The sequence below is a fragment of the Schistocerca nitens genome, chromosome 12, assembly GCF_023898315.1.
Source record: "Schistocerca nitens isolate TAMUIC-IGC-003100 chromosome 12, iqSchNite1.1, whole genome shotgun sequence".
In the NCBI taxonomy this organism is placed as follows: Eukaryota; Metazoa; Arthropoda; class Insecta; order Orthoptera; family Acrididae; genus Schistocerca; species Schistocerca nitens.
The window spans coordinates 141,108,262-141,123,888 of NC_064625.1; the positions used below are offsets into that span (position 1 = coordinate 141,108,262).

A 15,627-nucleotide genomic window follows, 5' to 3' on the forward strand; every position below is an offset into this window, starting at 1 on the left:
CTCATATCGCAGCCATAATCGTATCAGATGATGCTGTCGGTTTGTGAGGCGCTCGACACTGAGGTCATCGGTGCCTGTACAAGTTCCCAATCTTGACAGTTCCAATCTCGCCATTTCCCGAATGATGAGATGATGAGGACAACACAAAAACGCAGTCCCCGGGTGGAAAAAATCCCCGACCCGGCTGCAAATTGAACCCGGGACTCCGTGATCTAGAGGTAGCAACACTAGCCACTAGACCGTGAGCTGTGGACATAACCATGTCAGAAACCATTTCACATGAGTCACTTGAGTACAAATGACAGCTGCTCCGATGCAGTGTTCTTTTATATCTTGTATATGCAATACTACCGCCATGTGCATATTGGTATTCCAAAACTTTTGTCATCCCAGTGCAGTTCACTCCAATAAAGAAAGGCAGCCATTATCACAGAGACTGAAACTTCCTGGCAGATTAAAACTGTGTGCCTGACCGAGACTCGAACTCGGGACCTTTGCCTTTCGCGGGCAAGTGCTCTACCATCTGAGCTACCGAAGCACGACTCACGCCCGGTCCTCACAGCTTTACTTCCGCCAGTATCTCGTCTCCTACCTTCCAAACTTTACAGAAGCTCTCCTGCAAACCATGCAGAACTAGCAGTCCTGAAAGAAAGGATATTGTGGAGACATGGCTTAGCCACAGCCTGGGGGATGTTTCCAGAATGAGATTTTCACTCTGCAGCGGAGTGTGCGCTGACATGAAACTTCCTGGCAGATTAAAACTGTGTGCCCGACCGAGACTCGAACTCGGGACCTTTGCCTTTCGCGGGCAAGTGCTCTACCATCTGAGCTACCGAAGCACGACTCACGCCCGGTCCTCACAGCTTTACTTCCGCCAGTATCTCGTCTCCTACCTTCCAAACTTTACAGAAGCTCTCCTGCAAACCATGCAGAACTAGCAGTCCTGAAAGAAAGGATATTGTGGAGACATGGCTTAGCCACAGCCTGGGGGATGTTTCCAGAATGAGATTTTCACTCTGCAGCGGAGTGTGCGCTGATATGAAACTTCCTGGCAGATTAAAACTGTGTGCCCGACCGAGACTTGAACTCGGGACCTTTGCCTTTCGCGGGCAAGTGCTCTACCATCTGAGCTACCAAAGCACGACTCACGCCCGGTCCTCACAGCTTTACTTCCGCCAGTATCTCGTCTCCTACCTTCCAAACTTTACAGAAGCTCTCCTGCAAACCATGCAGAACTAGCAGTCCTGAAAGAAAGGATATTGTGGAGACATGGCTTAGCCACAGCCTGGGGGATGTTTCCAGAATGAGATTTTCACTCTGCAGCGGAGTGTGCGCTGATATGAAACTTCCTGGCAGATTAAAACTGTGTGCCCGACAGAGACTCGAACTCGGGACCTTTGCCTTTCGCGGGCAAGTGCTCTACTATCTGAGCTACCGAAGCACAACTCACGCCTGGTTCTCACAGCTTTACTTCTGCAGAGTGAAAATCTCATTCTGGAAACATCCCCCAGGCTGTGGCTAAGCCATGTCTCCGCAGTATCCTTTCTTTCAGGAGTGCTAGTTCTGCATGGTTCGCAGGAGAGCTTCTGTAAAGTTTGGAAGGTAGGAGACGAGATACTGGCGGAAGTAAAGCTGTGAGGACCGGGCGTGAGTCGTGCTTCGGTAGCTCAGATGGTAGAGCACTTGCCCGCGAAGGGCAAAGGTCCCGAGTTCGAGTCTCGGTCGGGCACACAGTTTTAATCTGCCAGGAAGTTTCATATCAGCACACACTCCGCTGCAGAGTGAAAATCTCATTCTGATCACAGAGACTGTTTTGAATACCACAATGTGTTACTAGGCACGGTCCTGTTGGAGCCCGTATACAATTGTCTTCCTCTGAATTTACTCACCCAACCAATTAATGTGGGCTCTGAACCACAGTACAGAGACATTTAAAAGCCATAATACTGACTAGATATTGAAGCCCTAGCACATCTACATTGAGCCACCAATGTAATGTGCATTCGATTAGTGCTAGACAATGCACAACAGCCAATGTATACTGATACGTAAAAACAATATGACCGACAGCTTAATATCTTGTTGATCCATCTTTGAAACACAAGCAGCAATTATGCACAGATTTGAGACGTCCTCATTAGGTTTCAGGCGGTACATGACACCAGATGCCTATGCATAGGTCAGGGAATTCCCGTAAATTACAGGCCGTAAATCTGTCACCACAGTGCTGGCACCCAAAACTGTCCCAGATATATGAGGTTTCACTGAAAAATAATGGCAATTTTTGTTTTTCATAAAGACTCCTTATTTATTCATCAACATCAACTTTGTTCCTTTCAACGTAATCCCCCCCCCCCCCTCAGCTATAATACAGTTGTGCCAGTGCTTTTTCCAATCTTGGAAGCATCTCTGGAACTCATTTTTCATGATGATGTTCAGCTCCTTCAGTTATTCGGTTTTTATCTCACCAATCTTGGCAAAATGACATCGTTTCACCATTCTCTTCAGGCTCGGGAATAGAAGGAAGTCACAGGGGGCCACGTCTAGTGAATACGGGTGGCTCAGGAAAATCGTGAACAATTATTGAGGTGTGAGCAGGAGCATTATCATGATGCAATTTCAGTGAGTGGTTTTGCTGCAGTTCTGGTAATTTTCTTCAGACTGCTCCATGCAAACGGCGATTAACCTCTGGGAAGTGTTTCTTATTGACATACAACCATTAGGCAGGAACTCATGACAAGCCATCCCTTATTAAATGAAGAAAACTGTGAGTAGAAATTTCACACGTGATTTAAAATTTGAAACTTTTTCAGTCTTGGCTCTTCAGGCAGTTTCTATTGGGACAATTGTGCCTCAGTTTTGATATCCCATGTTTCGTCACCTGTTGTAACATTCTCTAGAAGTTCTGGATCACTGTTGACTTTATTCAGCAATTTCTGAACGATGTCTACATGATGTCCTTTTAGTTTGAAATTCAACAATTTTGGAACAAGTTTTGCTGTTATACATTTCATGCCCAAAACATCCAAAACATTGCTTAGTATGAGCCAAAGGATATGCCAACATTATCAGCAACCTCCACGATGGTGATTCATGGTTTTTGCAGAATTACCATCAGTAATTGATGTGCTAGGGTTTTTTGGGCGATAGCCATCTTCAACGACTTCTCAGCCCTCTTTGAAATGTTTATACCACTCATAAATGCTTGTGTTATTCACTATAGATTCGCAAAAAGCTACAGTCAACATTTCAGATGCGATGCTGTACTGTATTCCATTTTTCGAGCAAAATCTAATGCAAATTCTTTGATCCATTTTTTGAAAACAAAAAACTGGCTGATCACTTGAAAACACATGTAATCTTCTCAACTGTCAACAATAAACTAAATATTCAAAACAGCTGAAAATGCAGACGTACATCACAAAGATGTGTACAAAGAAAGGAAAAAAAAATGTTTGAAATTCAGATGTATAAAGCACGCAAAATTAAAAAAATTCCTGTTACTTATTGATCATACCTTGTATTCTGTTTTGTACCTGATACATCAACATCAGTTCACTATCATTCTTCTCAAACCACTGTAGCATTATTCTGGGCTTGTGACACAGGCAGTTATCATGCTCGAAGAAGCCTCATCATCGAGTAAGACATCAAGTGTAAACGACACAGGCAGTCTGCAATAATATTCACATAGTCGATGATGTCACGGTGTCTTCAATTATTACCACAGTTCTCACAGAAACTGAGACTAACATCTCGCACAGCATAATACTGCTAGCATTGGCCCATGCCAGAGGTGCAGAGCAGGTTCCGAGTAGCTGTTCGCTCACCTCGGATGGCAGTGTATCGGGACGCGATCACTAGTCTTGTGTAGCAAGAAATGCAGTTGATCTGACTGAGTGATACTTTTCCACTGATCCACCATCCAACCTTGATGATCCCTTGCCAACTGCAATCATAAATGGTGATGTCACAGAGTCAACTTGGGAAAACAGAGGGATCATCTGCAGAAAGACCCCACTCTCAATAATGTGTGGTAAATGGTGCAATCCGAAACACTCGTGCCAGCATCAGCTCTGTACTCTGTTGCCAGATAAGTCACAGATCACTGCCTACCCTGCTCTACAGGATAGGTGGGACTCCCAACTCGGCATTCTGTGACGAGGTGTGGATGTCTGACACTGTGTTGCCTACTCGTGGCTTCACCATTCTCGAACTACTTTTTGTAGACGTTCAGACAGTGTTACACAAATATCCAATCAGCTTTGCCATCTCCCAGATGTTAGCTCCCAGGCACAGCACTATAATGCCTGAAGCCTGCATCAGCTCTGTACTCTGTTGCCAGTTAAGCCATAGATCATTGCCTAACCTGCTCTACAGAACAGGTGAGCCTCTCAACTCAGCATGCTGTGGCAAGGTGCGGATGCCCGATACTGTGTTGCCTACTCGTGGTTTCACCATTCTCGAAGTACTTTTTGTAGACGCTCAGACAGTGGTACACAAATATCCAACCAGCTTTACCATCTCCCAGATGTTAGCTTCCAGGCAGAGCACTATAATAATCTGCTTTAGGACAAACTCACGTATGACACTGAATTGTCCCATTTGTTACTGGAATGATTCCCATTCTTCTTTGATCCACTCATACACTTTTTGTACCTGAAATGCCACTAGGTGGAATTTAATATCACACTGGGCAGTGGTCGTAAATGTGGTTCGAAAGGATGGGAGGTGTGGTGGGCCGAGAGGGGTGGTGGTCTGGGAGGGGACATGGTTGGGAGGTGATGTCTATGGGGAGGGGAAGAGGATAGGGTGGAGAGGTTGGTGGAGAGAAGTTGTGAGAGGTGGCGGGCAGGGAGGGATGATGGCAGGGAGGGGAAGTGGAGAGGGATGAAGATGTCAGGAAGAGGAGGGGAGGGGAGGTGGAGCTCGGGGGAGGGGACGTGGTGGGGAGAGAATGTAGAGGGAGAGGAGATCATCACAGATAGTTTTTATGGATGGAGGGGAGGTGGGCGGGTGGGTTGGTGAATGGGGAGGGGTTGGTGTGTGGGGAGAGGTGGTGAGCAGGGAGTGTTTGGTGGTTTGAGGGGGGTTGGTGTGTGGGGAGAGGTGGTAGGTAGTGATGGATGGGGGGCAGGTAGGAATTGGTTCTGGGGAAGAATGGTGGCCAAGGGTGGATGGTGTGTGGGGATGTGACACTGGTGGGAGAAGATGGATGGGGTGGGAGGTAAACTGGGCAGGTTGGTGGAGGAGGCAAGAAGGTGCAGGGGCAGAGGGAAGTGGAGGGGAAGAGGGAAGTGGGGGGGGGGGGGAAGAGGGAAGTGGGGGGGAAGAGGGAAGTGGGGGGGAAGAGGGAAGTGGGAGGGGAAGAGGAAGTGGAGGGGAAGAGGGAAGTGGAGGGGAAGAGGGAAGTGGGGGGGAAGAGGGAAGTGGGGGGGAAGAGGGAAGTGGGGGGGGGAAGAGGGAAGTGGGGGGAGAGGGAAGTGGGGGGGAGAGGGAAGTGGGGGGGGAGAGAGAAGTGGGAGGGGAAGAGGAAGTGGGAGGGGAAGAGGAAGTGGGAGGGGAAGAGGAAGTGGGAGGGGCAGAGGAAGTGGGAGGGGCAGAGGAAGTGGAGGGGCAGAGGAAGTGGAGGGGCAGAGGAAGTGGAGGGGCAGAGGAAGTGGAGGGGCAGAGGAAGTGGAGGGGCAGAGGAAGTGGAGGGGCAGGGGAAGAGGAGGGGCAGGGGAAGAGGAGGGGCAGGGGAAGAGGAGGGCCAGGGGAAGAGGAGGGCCAGGGGAAGAGGAGGGCCAGGGGAAGAGGAGGGCCAGGGGAAGAGGAGGGCCAGGGGAAGAGGAGGGCCAGGGGAAGAGGAGGGGCAGAGGAAGTGGAGGGGCAGAGGAAGTGGAGGGGCAGAGGAAGTGGAGGGGCAGAGGAAGTGGAGGGGCAGAGGAAGTGGAGGGCCAGGGGAAGTGGAGGGCCAGGGGAAGTGGAGGGCCAGGGGAAGTGGAGGGCCAGGGGAAGAGGAGGGCCAGGGGAAGAGGAGGGGCAGGGGAATTGGAGGGGCAGAGGAAGTGGAGGGGCAGAGGAAGTGGAGGGGCAGAGGAAGTGGAGGGGCAGAGGAAGTGGAGGGGCAGAGGAAGTGGAGGGGCAGAGGAAGTGGAGGGGCAGAGGAAGTGGAGGGGCAGAGGAAGTGGAGGGGCAGAGGAAGTGGAGGGGTAGAGGAAGTGGAGGGCCAGGGGAAGAGGAGGGGTAGGGGAAGAGGACTGGCAGAGAAGATGGAAGGGCAGAGGAGCTGGAGAAGAGAAGGTGTTATGGATGAAATGGAGAGGTGAGGCAGAGGAGAATGGAAGATATGGAAGGAGATGGTGAAACAAAGAAATAAAGATGGTGAGGGATATGATTGAGGGGGCGACCACATTTTGGTGACACAAGTTGTTTTATCAACTCCTTTCTTGAATGAAATTTTCACTCTACAGTGAAGTGTGCACTGATGCTAAAACTCGCTGGCAGATTAAAACTGTGTGCCAGACCGAGACTCAAACACGGGATCTTTGTCTTTTACGTGCAAGTGCTCTATCGACTGAGCTACCCAAGCACGACTCACGAGCCGTCCTTACAGCTTTACTTCGACCAGCACCTAGTCTCCTACCTTCCAAACCTCACAGAATCTCTCCTGTGAAACTAGCAAGACCAGCATTCCTGGAAGAAAGAATACTGCAGAGACATGGCTTTGCCACAGCCTAGGGGTGTTTCATTCTTGGGTAGCTCAGTCAGTAGAGCACTTGCCCGCAAAAGGCAAAACATCTTGAGTTCAAGTCTCAATCCGGCACGAAGTTTTAATCTGCCAGGAGGTTTCAACTCCTTTCTTCAAATTAACATACGATTAACTGAACTAGAAGTGATATTTTTAAATATTCCTCACCTTTCTACTGATGTTAAGTTTTGGAGGACTGGCAACTGCTGCACTTCTGCAACATGAATTATTCAGCAATTCAGTGTCATCATTATAGTGCATTTAGTTTTGTTATTAGTATCATAAACAACCATAAAAAATAACATCTAATATCTCAACAGAACATTTTTGGTAGAATACAAACAATAGTATGAGAAAAGCTTGTCCACTCTTTTTATACAGAACATTCTGAGCAATAGATTGACTCATTAATCAAGGTGACATACATTACAATAGGATGGATAAGATAGATGAGTGCTATAGGGGCAATTGAAAACACTATACACTGCTGTGTATAGCAGACTATACTTTGAAGACTATTTAGTGCAGTTCTTAATGCTAGTCTATCCTGTGGAAGTTGCTTCATCCATGCATTACTACTGCAACACATGTATATTTGGGCCTGCCTGCTTACTGCATTCAAGTTTTTGTTTTTTGTTTCCCTCTACAATTTTAACACCCCCATACTTCCCTGAATTACCAAATTAACTTATTATGTACACTGAAGGTGGGACACATCATTTAAGTGGAAAAGAATGGAAAGGGAAGGAACTGATGATATAAGCCGCATCGGGGCTTTCTGCAGAATCGGCGGTGATGAGTGAAAATCTCCTGCTTGCTAGTCGGTTACATTAACCACTGCACCATTCGGACACAGTGTTTATCACAAATGCACAGAGTATCTCGGCATGCTCCCCGGCTGACCCATATTCCCAGTTAGTGCCACCTATCCGCAATCCCTCTCCGTGTCCTCCATGCTCACTACTTTGGATTTCTGCTGGAGATCAAACGATATTATGTGCCCACACTGAAGGTTGTGGATTCATTGCCCAATGAGACAAATCAGTTATATGAACGTGTGGTGACTATTCATTGGACATACCCAAAAAAACAGACACCACACAAAATCCGCAGCTGTCACACATATTATGTAAATTTACATAACATGTATCACAGCCATGGGCTTTGCATGACGCCTGTTCTTTTGGACACATCAGAAGGAACAGACATGATGCATTCATACAATCATGTCATACAAATTAACTTTGCTGCCATGCCTCAGAATGTGGCCCACTGGCCCATCCTTCCTTTTGGTAAAAATGCACCATGGATCTCTTTCATCACCAATTCAATTTAGTGCTCTTCTACATGTCTAACTGTTAGCATTCTGCTGTAACACCACATGTGTAACTTCAATTCTCTTCTGATCCCGACAGTTTAGTGTACAAGTTTCACTTCCATATCAGGCTATACTCCATATAAACACCTTAAGGAAAGCATTCTTGGCATTAAAATTTATGTTCCTTGTTAATACATCTCTCTTTTTCAGAGAAACTTTTCTTGCTGTCACTACTCTGGTAATTTTGTGCCCTCTGCACTATGGCAACTCTCAGTCATTTTCTTGCGCAAATAGCAAAACTCATCTTCTACATTTCAGCATTGCATTTCTTAATCTAACTGTCCCACTGTCACCTAACTTAATTAGACTACACTCTATTATCCTACTTTCACTTTTATGTAATCTCTTTTCATAACACTATCCTTTCTCATAACACTATGCATTCTGTTCAACTAATCTTCCACCCCTTGACAGAATAATATTGTCAGTAATCCTTTATGTTTTTATTTCTTCTGTGTTAACTTCACCTCCATTTCAAAATCTCTTTTTGGCTCTCTTCATTGCTAGCTCTGTGTCAAACTGAACAAGCTGCACCACCTATCTGTACCAAATCCATAGCAGCCTCTACGTACCTTTCCGGAAAGATTTGCCAAGCAGCCAGTACTCACAAAGTCACAAAAAATGTTGCACCATCATTTTTTAAAAGTCTGTAAAGCTACTGCAACAACACATCAATGGCTAGACAAAAAAACTATAAAGGATTCTTAATCTCTGTAGGTTAATATAAAATTTCCTTCCTGCAGGTCTAACTGAACAGTTTGTTACATATTAAATGACAGTCTAAAAGCCTGGTGATACTTACCTCGCAGCCTTCGAGCAATTAGTCTCACTGTTAGGAACTGCACTCTTAGAAATCACGCTGTTAGGAACTGAATATTTTCCCAGAGAGAGTGTGCTGGTATGTCTGACTGGAGTTTCATCACGTATCACCTCTCCGTCCTTCACAGAATACCTCTTCAAATTTATTATTAAGTACCTAAAATATGATAGGAAGAAACATTAGATATTAATCGTGTGCAGATACTAGCAAGCTCAAGAACTAGATACAGACCTTATGTAAGAAAGCAGGAAGGAAAATTAGGATTCATCGTCCCATTAGCACCGAGTTCATTAGAAATGGTGCACGAGCACAAAGTTGGGCAAGATAGGAAAGGAAATCCATGGTGTCCTTTTTAAAGGTACCATCCTGACACTTGCCTTGTGAGGTTTAAGGAAACTTTGGAGAACCTAAATCTGGACGATGGACAGGGATTTGAACTGACATTCTACTGACAGAATTCAGTGTCCTACTACTGCGTAACCTCATTTGGCGACCATTTGCAAGTTGCCTATGAAATCGTAGAGTGGAGCAATGAATGAGAATTATCGTGGATTTAAACATGTAATTCCGTCTAACCTTGACCTTTGTTTCACAGATACTGTAAGTTTAATGACCGTTCAATTGCATTTGAGGTGTGACACATCATTTAAGGGGAAATTATAGGTCACACCCGTGCTCTTGTAGATGAGGAAAGGTGATGACATTAAATCATCATTTTATTTTAGAACTGAGGCAGCAATAACCCATTGTGCAGGAAAAGGCATGCTGTTATGTGCACATGTTGTCAGTTTCACGGGCGCAGCGTTTTGGTTCTAGTAAAGTGATCAGAAGATCAAAACAAATTGCAAAACAATTAAGAAAAAATTTTGTGAAAATTGGCAACAGAACCTAAATAATGAAAAGTATGAGGTCGTCCACATGAGTACTAAAAGGAATCCATTACACTTCAGCTCCACAATACATTAGTCAGATGTAAAGGCTTTAAATTCAAGTAAATACCTAGAAAATACAATTACAAACAAAATAAATTGGAAAGAACACACAGATAATGTTGTGGTGGAGACAAGCCAAAGACTGCATATTATTGGCAGAACACTTAGAAGATGCAACAGAACCGCTAGTGAGACTGTAAGCACTACGCTTGTCCGTCCTCTTTTGGAGCACTGCTGCACTGTGTGGGATTCTTACCAGATAGGATTAACAGAGTAAATTGAGAAGGCTCAAAGAAGAGTGGCATGTTTTGTATTATCATGAAATAAGGGAGAGAGTGTCACGGACATGCTGTAGGATTTGGGGTGGACATCATTAAAACAAAGGCACTTTTTGATACGGTGGAATCCTCTGATGAAATTTCAATCACCAACTTTCTCCTCCAAATACAAAAATATTTCATTAATGCTGACCCACATAGGGAGAAAAGTTCATCAAAGAAATCAGAGCTGCTGTTTGAGATTGGAATAATACAAGATTTATCACGAAGGTGGTTCGATGAACCGTCTGCCAGGCACTTAAGTGTGATTTACGGTGTACCGTGATGATGCAGATCTAGAAGTAGAATGTGGTTAAAATTTGGGTGTAGGGATGAAGGTGAGGCATTTGGATAGGAGTGAAACTTCTGCAGTTGGAGGATTTTGGTGGACAGGTTAACAACAGTGCTGTGGAATTGTTTCAGCTCTGGATTTAGTGGAGTGTTGGTAGGGAGTATACCACTGCCCAGTGAACCTATGCAATATCCTTGTCCGTCCCTACTCCACCCCTGCTCCCAACCGCTTGCCTCATGTTTCGTATCCCTGCAACAGACCTAGATGCGAGACCTGTCCCACATATCCTCCCACCACCACCTAATCCAGTGTGGTCACAAGCATCACCTATCCCATCAAAGGCATGACAACTCGTGAAAGCAGTCACGCGTTTTACAAACTAAACTGCAGCCACTGTACTGCATTTTACGTGGGCACGACAGCTGCTAAGCTGTCTGTCTGCACGATCGGCTACCGACACACTGAGGCCGCCAGACAACTGGAGCACTCAGTTATGCTGCCCAACATAACATTCTTCAATGACAGCTTCACAGCCCGCGCTGTCTAGTTCCTTTCTGCCAACGTCAGCTTTTCTCAACTGTGTAGGTGGGAAGTCTCCCTGCAGTATATCCTACACTTCCATAACCCCCTGGCCTCATTCTCTATTAGTCCCTGTCCTTCGCCCACCTATTCCCTTCCCTGTTCCCACTTGTAACGGTACTCGAATTACGCAACCATTACGGCACCTCAACTCAACCTCTCGATACCAGCAAGTAGAAGTAGTTAACATATTTATGAGACAACATTCAGATTTGATTTCATTTGTGATACATCGGTATGTTTATACTGCAATGATATTATTCTTATGTGTATTCTTTCTTTTGTCACTACGATCTTTGACATACTTCTAACTCTGATTTTTGGGCGCGTAAGCGATTATTAGTTAGATGCTAGAGTCGGACCTTGAAAAAGTCAAGTCTTGGACGTCATGTTGGAAAGACGCATATTGTAGTCAGCTTATAAAATCTGAACTTTAACAGTGACTGTGAGGAAGATGTTTTCAAGTATGTTTTGTATTGTGAAGTGATGTTTTGTGTGTTACGTGCCATTGCAACAAAAGCAATAAAAAAGAAGTGTAACTTAAATTCGGTGGTGGTGGTGGTGGTGGTGGTGGTGGTGGTGGTGGTGGTGGTGATGGTGGTGCGTTGGGGCTTATGGGCGCTCAACATCGAGGTCATCAGCGCCCTGACACACATTAAAAGGAACGAATGTGGACAGACCTAAGAAAACTAAAGCACACACTCAAAGAAAGCAGGAAAAGAAGGAAAATGCTACATAAGAAAGTAAAACCTAAGGAAAGGGGAAACACAGCAACAAGAATGTCACAGGAAATTGTCATTGGCTGGCCACTTACATAAAATATGGGCGAGCTTGTCACACAGTGGGCAAATTAAAATCCTCTCCCTAAAATCTTTGTGAAAACATTTGACATGGCACAGAACTTTAAAACTTTAACCACATTCGTCCGAGTGTTGCCTAAAAGAGACCGAGCGAGGTGGCACAGTGGTTAGACACTGGACTCACATTCGGGAGGACGACAGTTCAATCCCGCGTCCGGCCATCCTGATTTAGGTTTTCCGTGATTTCCCTAAATCACTTCAGACAAATGCCGGGATGGGTCCTCTGAAAGGGCACGGCCGACTTCCTTCCCCATCCTTCCCTAATCCGATGAGACCAATGACCACGCTGTCTGGTCTCCTTCCCCAAAAACAAGCAACCAACCTAAAAGAGATGGCAGGTCCGCTGGCAAGTCAGCCGCGGCCCGCTGGTCAGAAAATAAAATGCAATCCAATAAAACGTGGCGCACAGTGACCTGGACGCCGCAAGCACCACACATCGGAGGGTCCTCTCGCCGGAGAAGGAAGCCATGCGCCATAGGGCTGTGGCCTATTCGAAGCCGAGTGAGGAGAACCTCGTCCCGTCGACGGGGCCGAAAGGAAGTACACCACACACGCGGTGTGAGCTCGACTATACTGAGCTTATCGTCAGTCACTTCCAGCCACTCATCCTCCCACCGACGCATGACCCGTGAGCTCAACAGCGAGGTGAGTGCGTGCAGGGGGATAGCACACTGAGATACTTGTGGGGCGAGACACGCCTCCTTGGCTGTGAGATCTGCCCTTTCATTCCCATTGTGCTAACTTTGAAAGGTTTAATCTTCAAGAATGGTTTGTGAAGCGCATCTACAAAACTTTGGAATATAGCAGAATAAAACCTAGGCCTCTTTGCATCTGAGCTCGGAATCATCACCACCTAGATTTTCGACGATTGAGCCATAATTTTACAACGAGACCAGTGTGGGAAACACGAACAGATGAGTGCCTAGTTTATTCATTATTTCATGAAATGACTTTATTAACTGTGCTCTAATGACACCTGCCACATAATAACTTCGTTGTTGCCCGAAAATGCAGTATTCAGCAGCGTGAGCAACACCACAATCGTTACAAAATTTTGACCTTTGTTGTGGTAGGGTTGTTAGACACTCCAGCACCACACAGCCTCCTATTCCAAGAATACCCCGCAGTCTCCTCTTTCCGCTTCCCTATTTCTCTCTCCCTGCTCTCTCCCAGCCTCTGCCTAACCTTCTGACTGCACCTAGCTGCCTACCCCTCCCCATCTCGTCCCTGTATTATCTCACAAGCAGCACTTTACTGGCCCCAACTCCTACCCTGTTATTCTTCCACCTCCATGCCTCAGCCTCCCAATTACCTGCAGGTTGCTTCTCTCTTCAGGCACAGTTGCCGTACACAGTACGGTCTCAGGGGCTAGAGATGTGGTCGTGTGTGTGAGTTGCGCTTATGTGAAGGTATGTGTGTGTGTTTTCTACTTTAGAAGAACCCTTTTTGACTGAAAGCTCATATGTATAGCAGTCTTTTTATTGTGGCTGTTTGCGACTATGTCCTCTATATAGTGAGTAGCAATCTATCCTTTTCATAATATTGTTGTTATTTCATCCTGTATTTATTTATTTAGTTATCTCTTGTTCCGGTGATCCATGTTGTGACAGTATCACGGGATATGGAACATGTCAATTTTACAAGCTTTTGGCCAGAATTTATGGTAATACATAAAACAAAACAAAAACAGTAAACAGTAACTTAGGTCCCACTACAAAAAAAATACATTTTAGATAGAGATTACAAAACAAAAAACAGTGAACAGTAACTTAGGTCCCACTACAAAAATACATTTTAGAGAGAGATAAAGATTACAAAATAATAAGTGTTACAGAGAAATAAATATTGCAAAATATATGTTTACAATAAAAATATTCGGTATTACAAATACAAATTTGGGCATACATTTGCAATTTACAATACAAGAGATGTTAAACACTGTAGTTCAGGAACTCTTCTAATGTATAAAATGATCCTTGCAATACGAAATGCCTTAAGGTTTTTTTAAACAGGAGATCATCATCTACCAAACACTTAATTCTTGAAGGGAGGGCATTAAAAATCTTACAGCCACTGAAATGGACTCCTTTCTGCACCATACTTAGATTTGGCTGTTCATAGTGGATATCATGTTTCCTTCTAGTATTGTGACTGTGATATGCACTATTCAGCTTAAAGATGGATTTTTCTTTCCTTATGAAGCACATCAATGAGAATATATATTGCGCAGTGGATGTAAGTATTTCAAGCTTCTTAAAAAAGATTCCTACATGTGGCTCTAGGATGGACTCCACACATGATCCTTATGGCTCTTTTTTGTACACACAGTACTTTTTTAGCCAGTGGCTGATTTCCCCAAAATATAATTCCAAATGCCATAATTGCATGAAAGTAACCATAATACGCTGACTTCATGGTTTCCATATTTCTATAAGAAGAAACAATGCGCAATGCATATGTTGCTGAACTTAGTCTTTTGCACAGATCCACGATGTGGTTGGACCAATTCAGTTTGCTATCAATATGCAAGCCTAGGTATTTTAAGGAATATACCCTGGTTATTGTCTGCTCACCTACCTTTACAAATATTTCCTCATCTTTGGATGTTTTCCACTGTTTGATTCTATCTGTTTTATTTGTTTTATTAATTACCTGGTCAAAATGAACTTACAGTAAACAGACTTTCATAGGGGTATATTCTTGTATGTACAACACACAGAGTGTTATGTTGATCCAAAAAGACACAAAATGTTATGTACGCTAGTGTAATGAATAATCATAAAGAAAAAGATATACTGGACAACAGTCCAACACTTTTAATGTAAATAACTGAAGACGTTATCACATTCATATATTATTTATTAAACATGGTTAAGTAGTCTGACAGTTGTTCATTTACATGTGGCAGGCAAGAGATTTTCCGCTATTTTGTTGGCAAGAATTTCGAAAACAGAAACCATCTGATTAATGGGAAAATCCTGTATTGTTGTTGTTGTGGTCTTCAGTCCTGAGACTGGTTTGATGCAGCTCTCCATGCTACTCTATCCTGTGCAAGCTTCTTCATCTCCCAGTACCTACTGCAACCTACATCCTTCTGAATCTGCTTAGTGTATTCATCTCTTGGTCTCCCCCTACGATTTTTACCCTCCACGATGCCCTCCAATACTAAATTGGTGATCCCTTGATGCCTCAGAACATGTCCTACCAAACGATCCCTTCTTCTGGTCAAGTTGTGCCACAAACTCCTCTTCTCCCCAATCCTATTCAGTACCTCCTCATTAGTTATGTGATCTACCCATCTAATCTTCAGCATTCTTCTGTAGCACCACATTTCGAAAGCTTCTATTCTCTTCTTGTCCAAACTATTCACTGTCCATGTTTCACTTCCATACATGGCTACACTCCATACAAACACTTTGAGAAATGACTTCCTGACACTTAAATCTATACTCAATGTTAACAAATTTCTCTTCTTCAGAAACGCTTTCCTTGCCAGTGCCAGTCTAAATTTTATATCCTCTCTACCTCGACCATCATCAGTTATTTTGCTCCCCAAATAGCAAAACTCCTTTACTACTTTAAGTGTCTCATTTCCTAATCTAATACCCTCAACATCACCCGACTTAATTCGACTACATTCCATTATCATCGTTTTGCTTTTGTTGATGTTCATCTTCTATCCTCCCTTCAAGACACCATCCATTCCGTTCAACTGC

The 15,627-nt window shown here is 44.5% G+C and overlaps 1 protein-coding gene across 2 annotated transcripts in view; it reads right to left on the bottom strand.

Moving 5' to 3' along the window:
• Positions 1-15,627, bottom strand: part of LOC126215215 (uncharacterized) — a 374,241-nt gene that overhangs the window by 49,985 nt on the left and 308,629 nt on the right. For both annotated transcript variants that reach the window (XM_049941882.1, XM_049941881.1), the window contains 2 exons: positions 8,914-9,087; positions 6,902-6,947 (listed from right to left, as the gene is read on the bottom strand). In XM_049941882.1, coding sequence (XP_049797839.1) covers positions 6,902-6,947; positions 8,914-9,087 — 220 coding nt within the window. The remainder of the gene's footprint in view (positions 1-6,901; positions 6,948-8,913; positions 9,088-15,627) is intronic.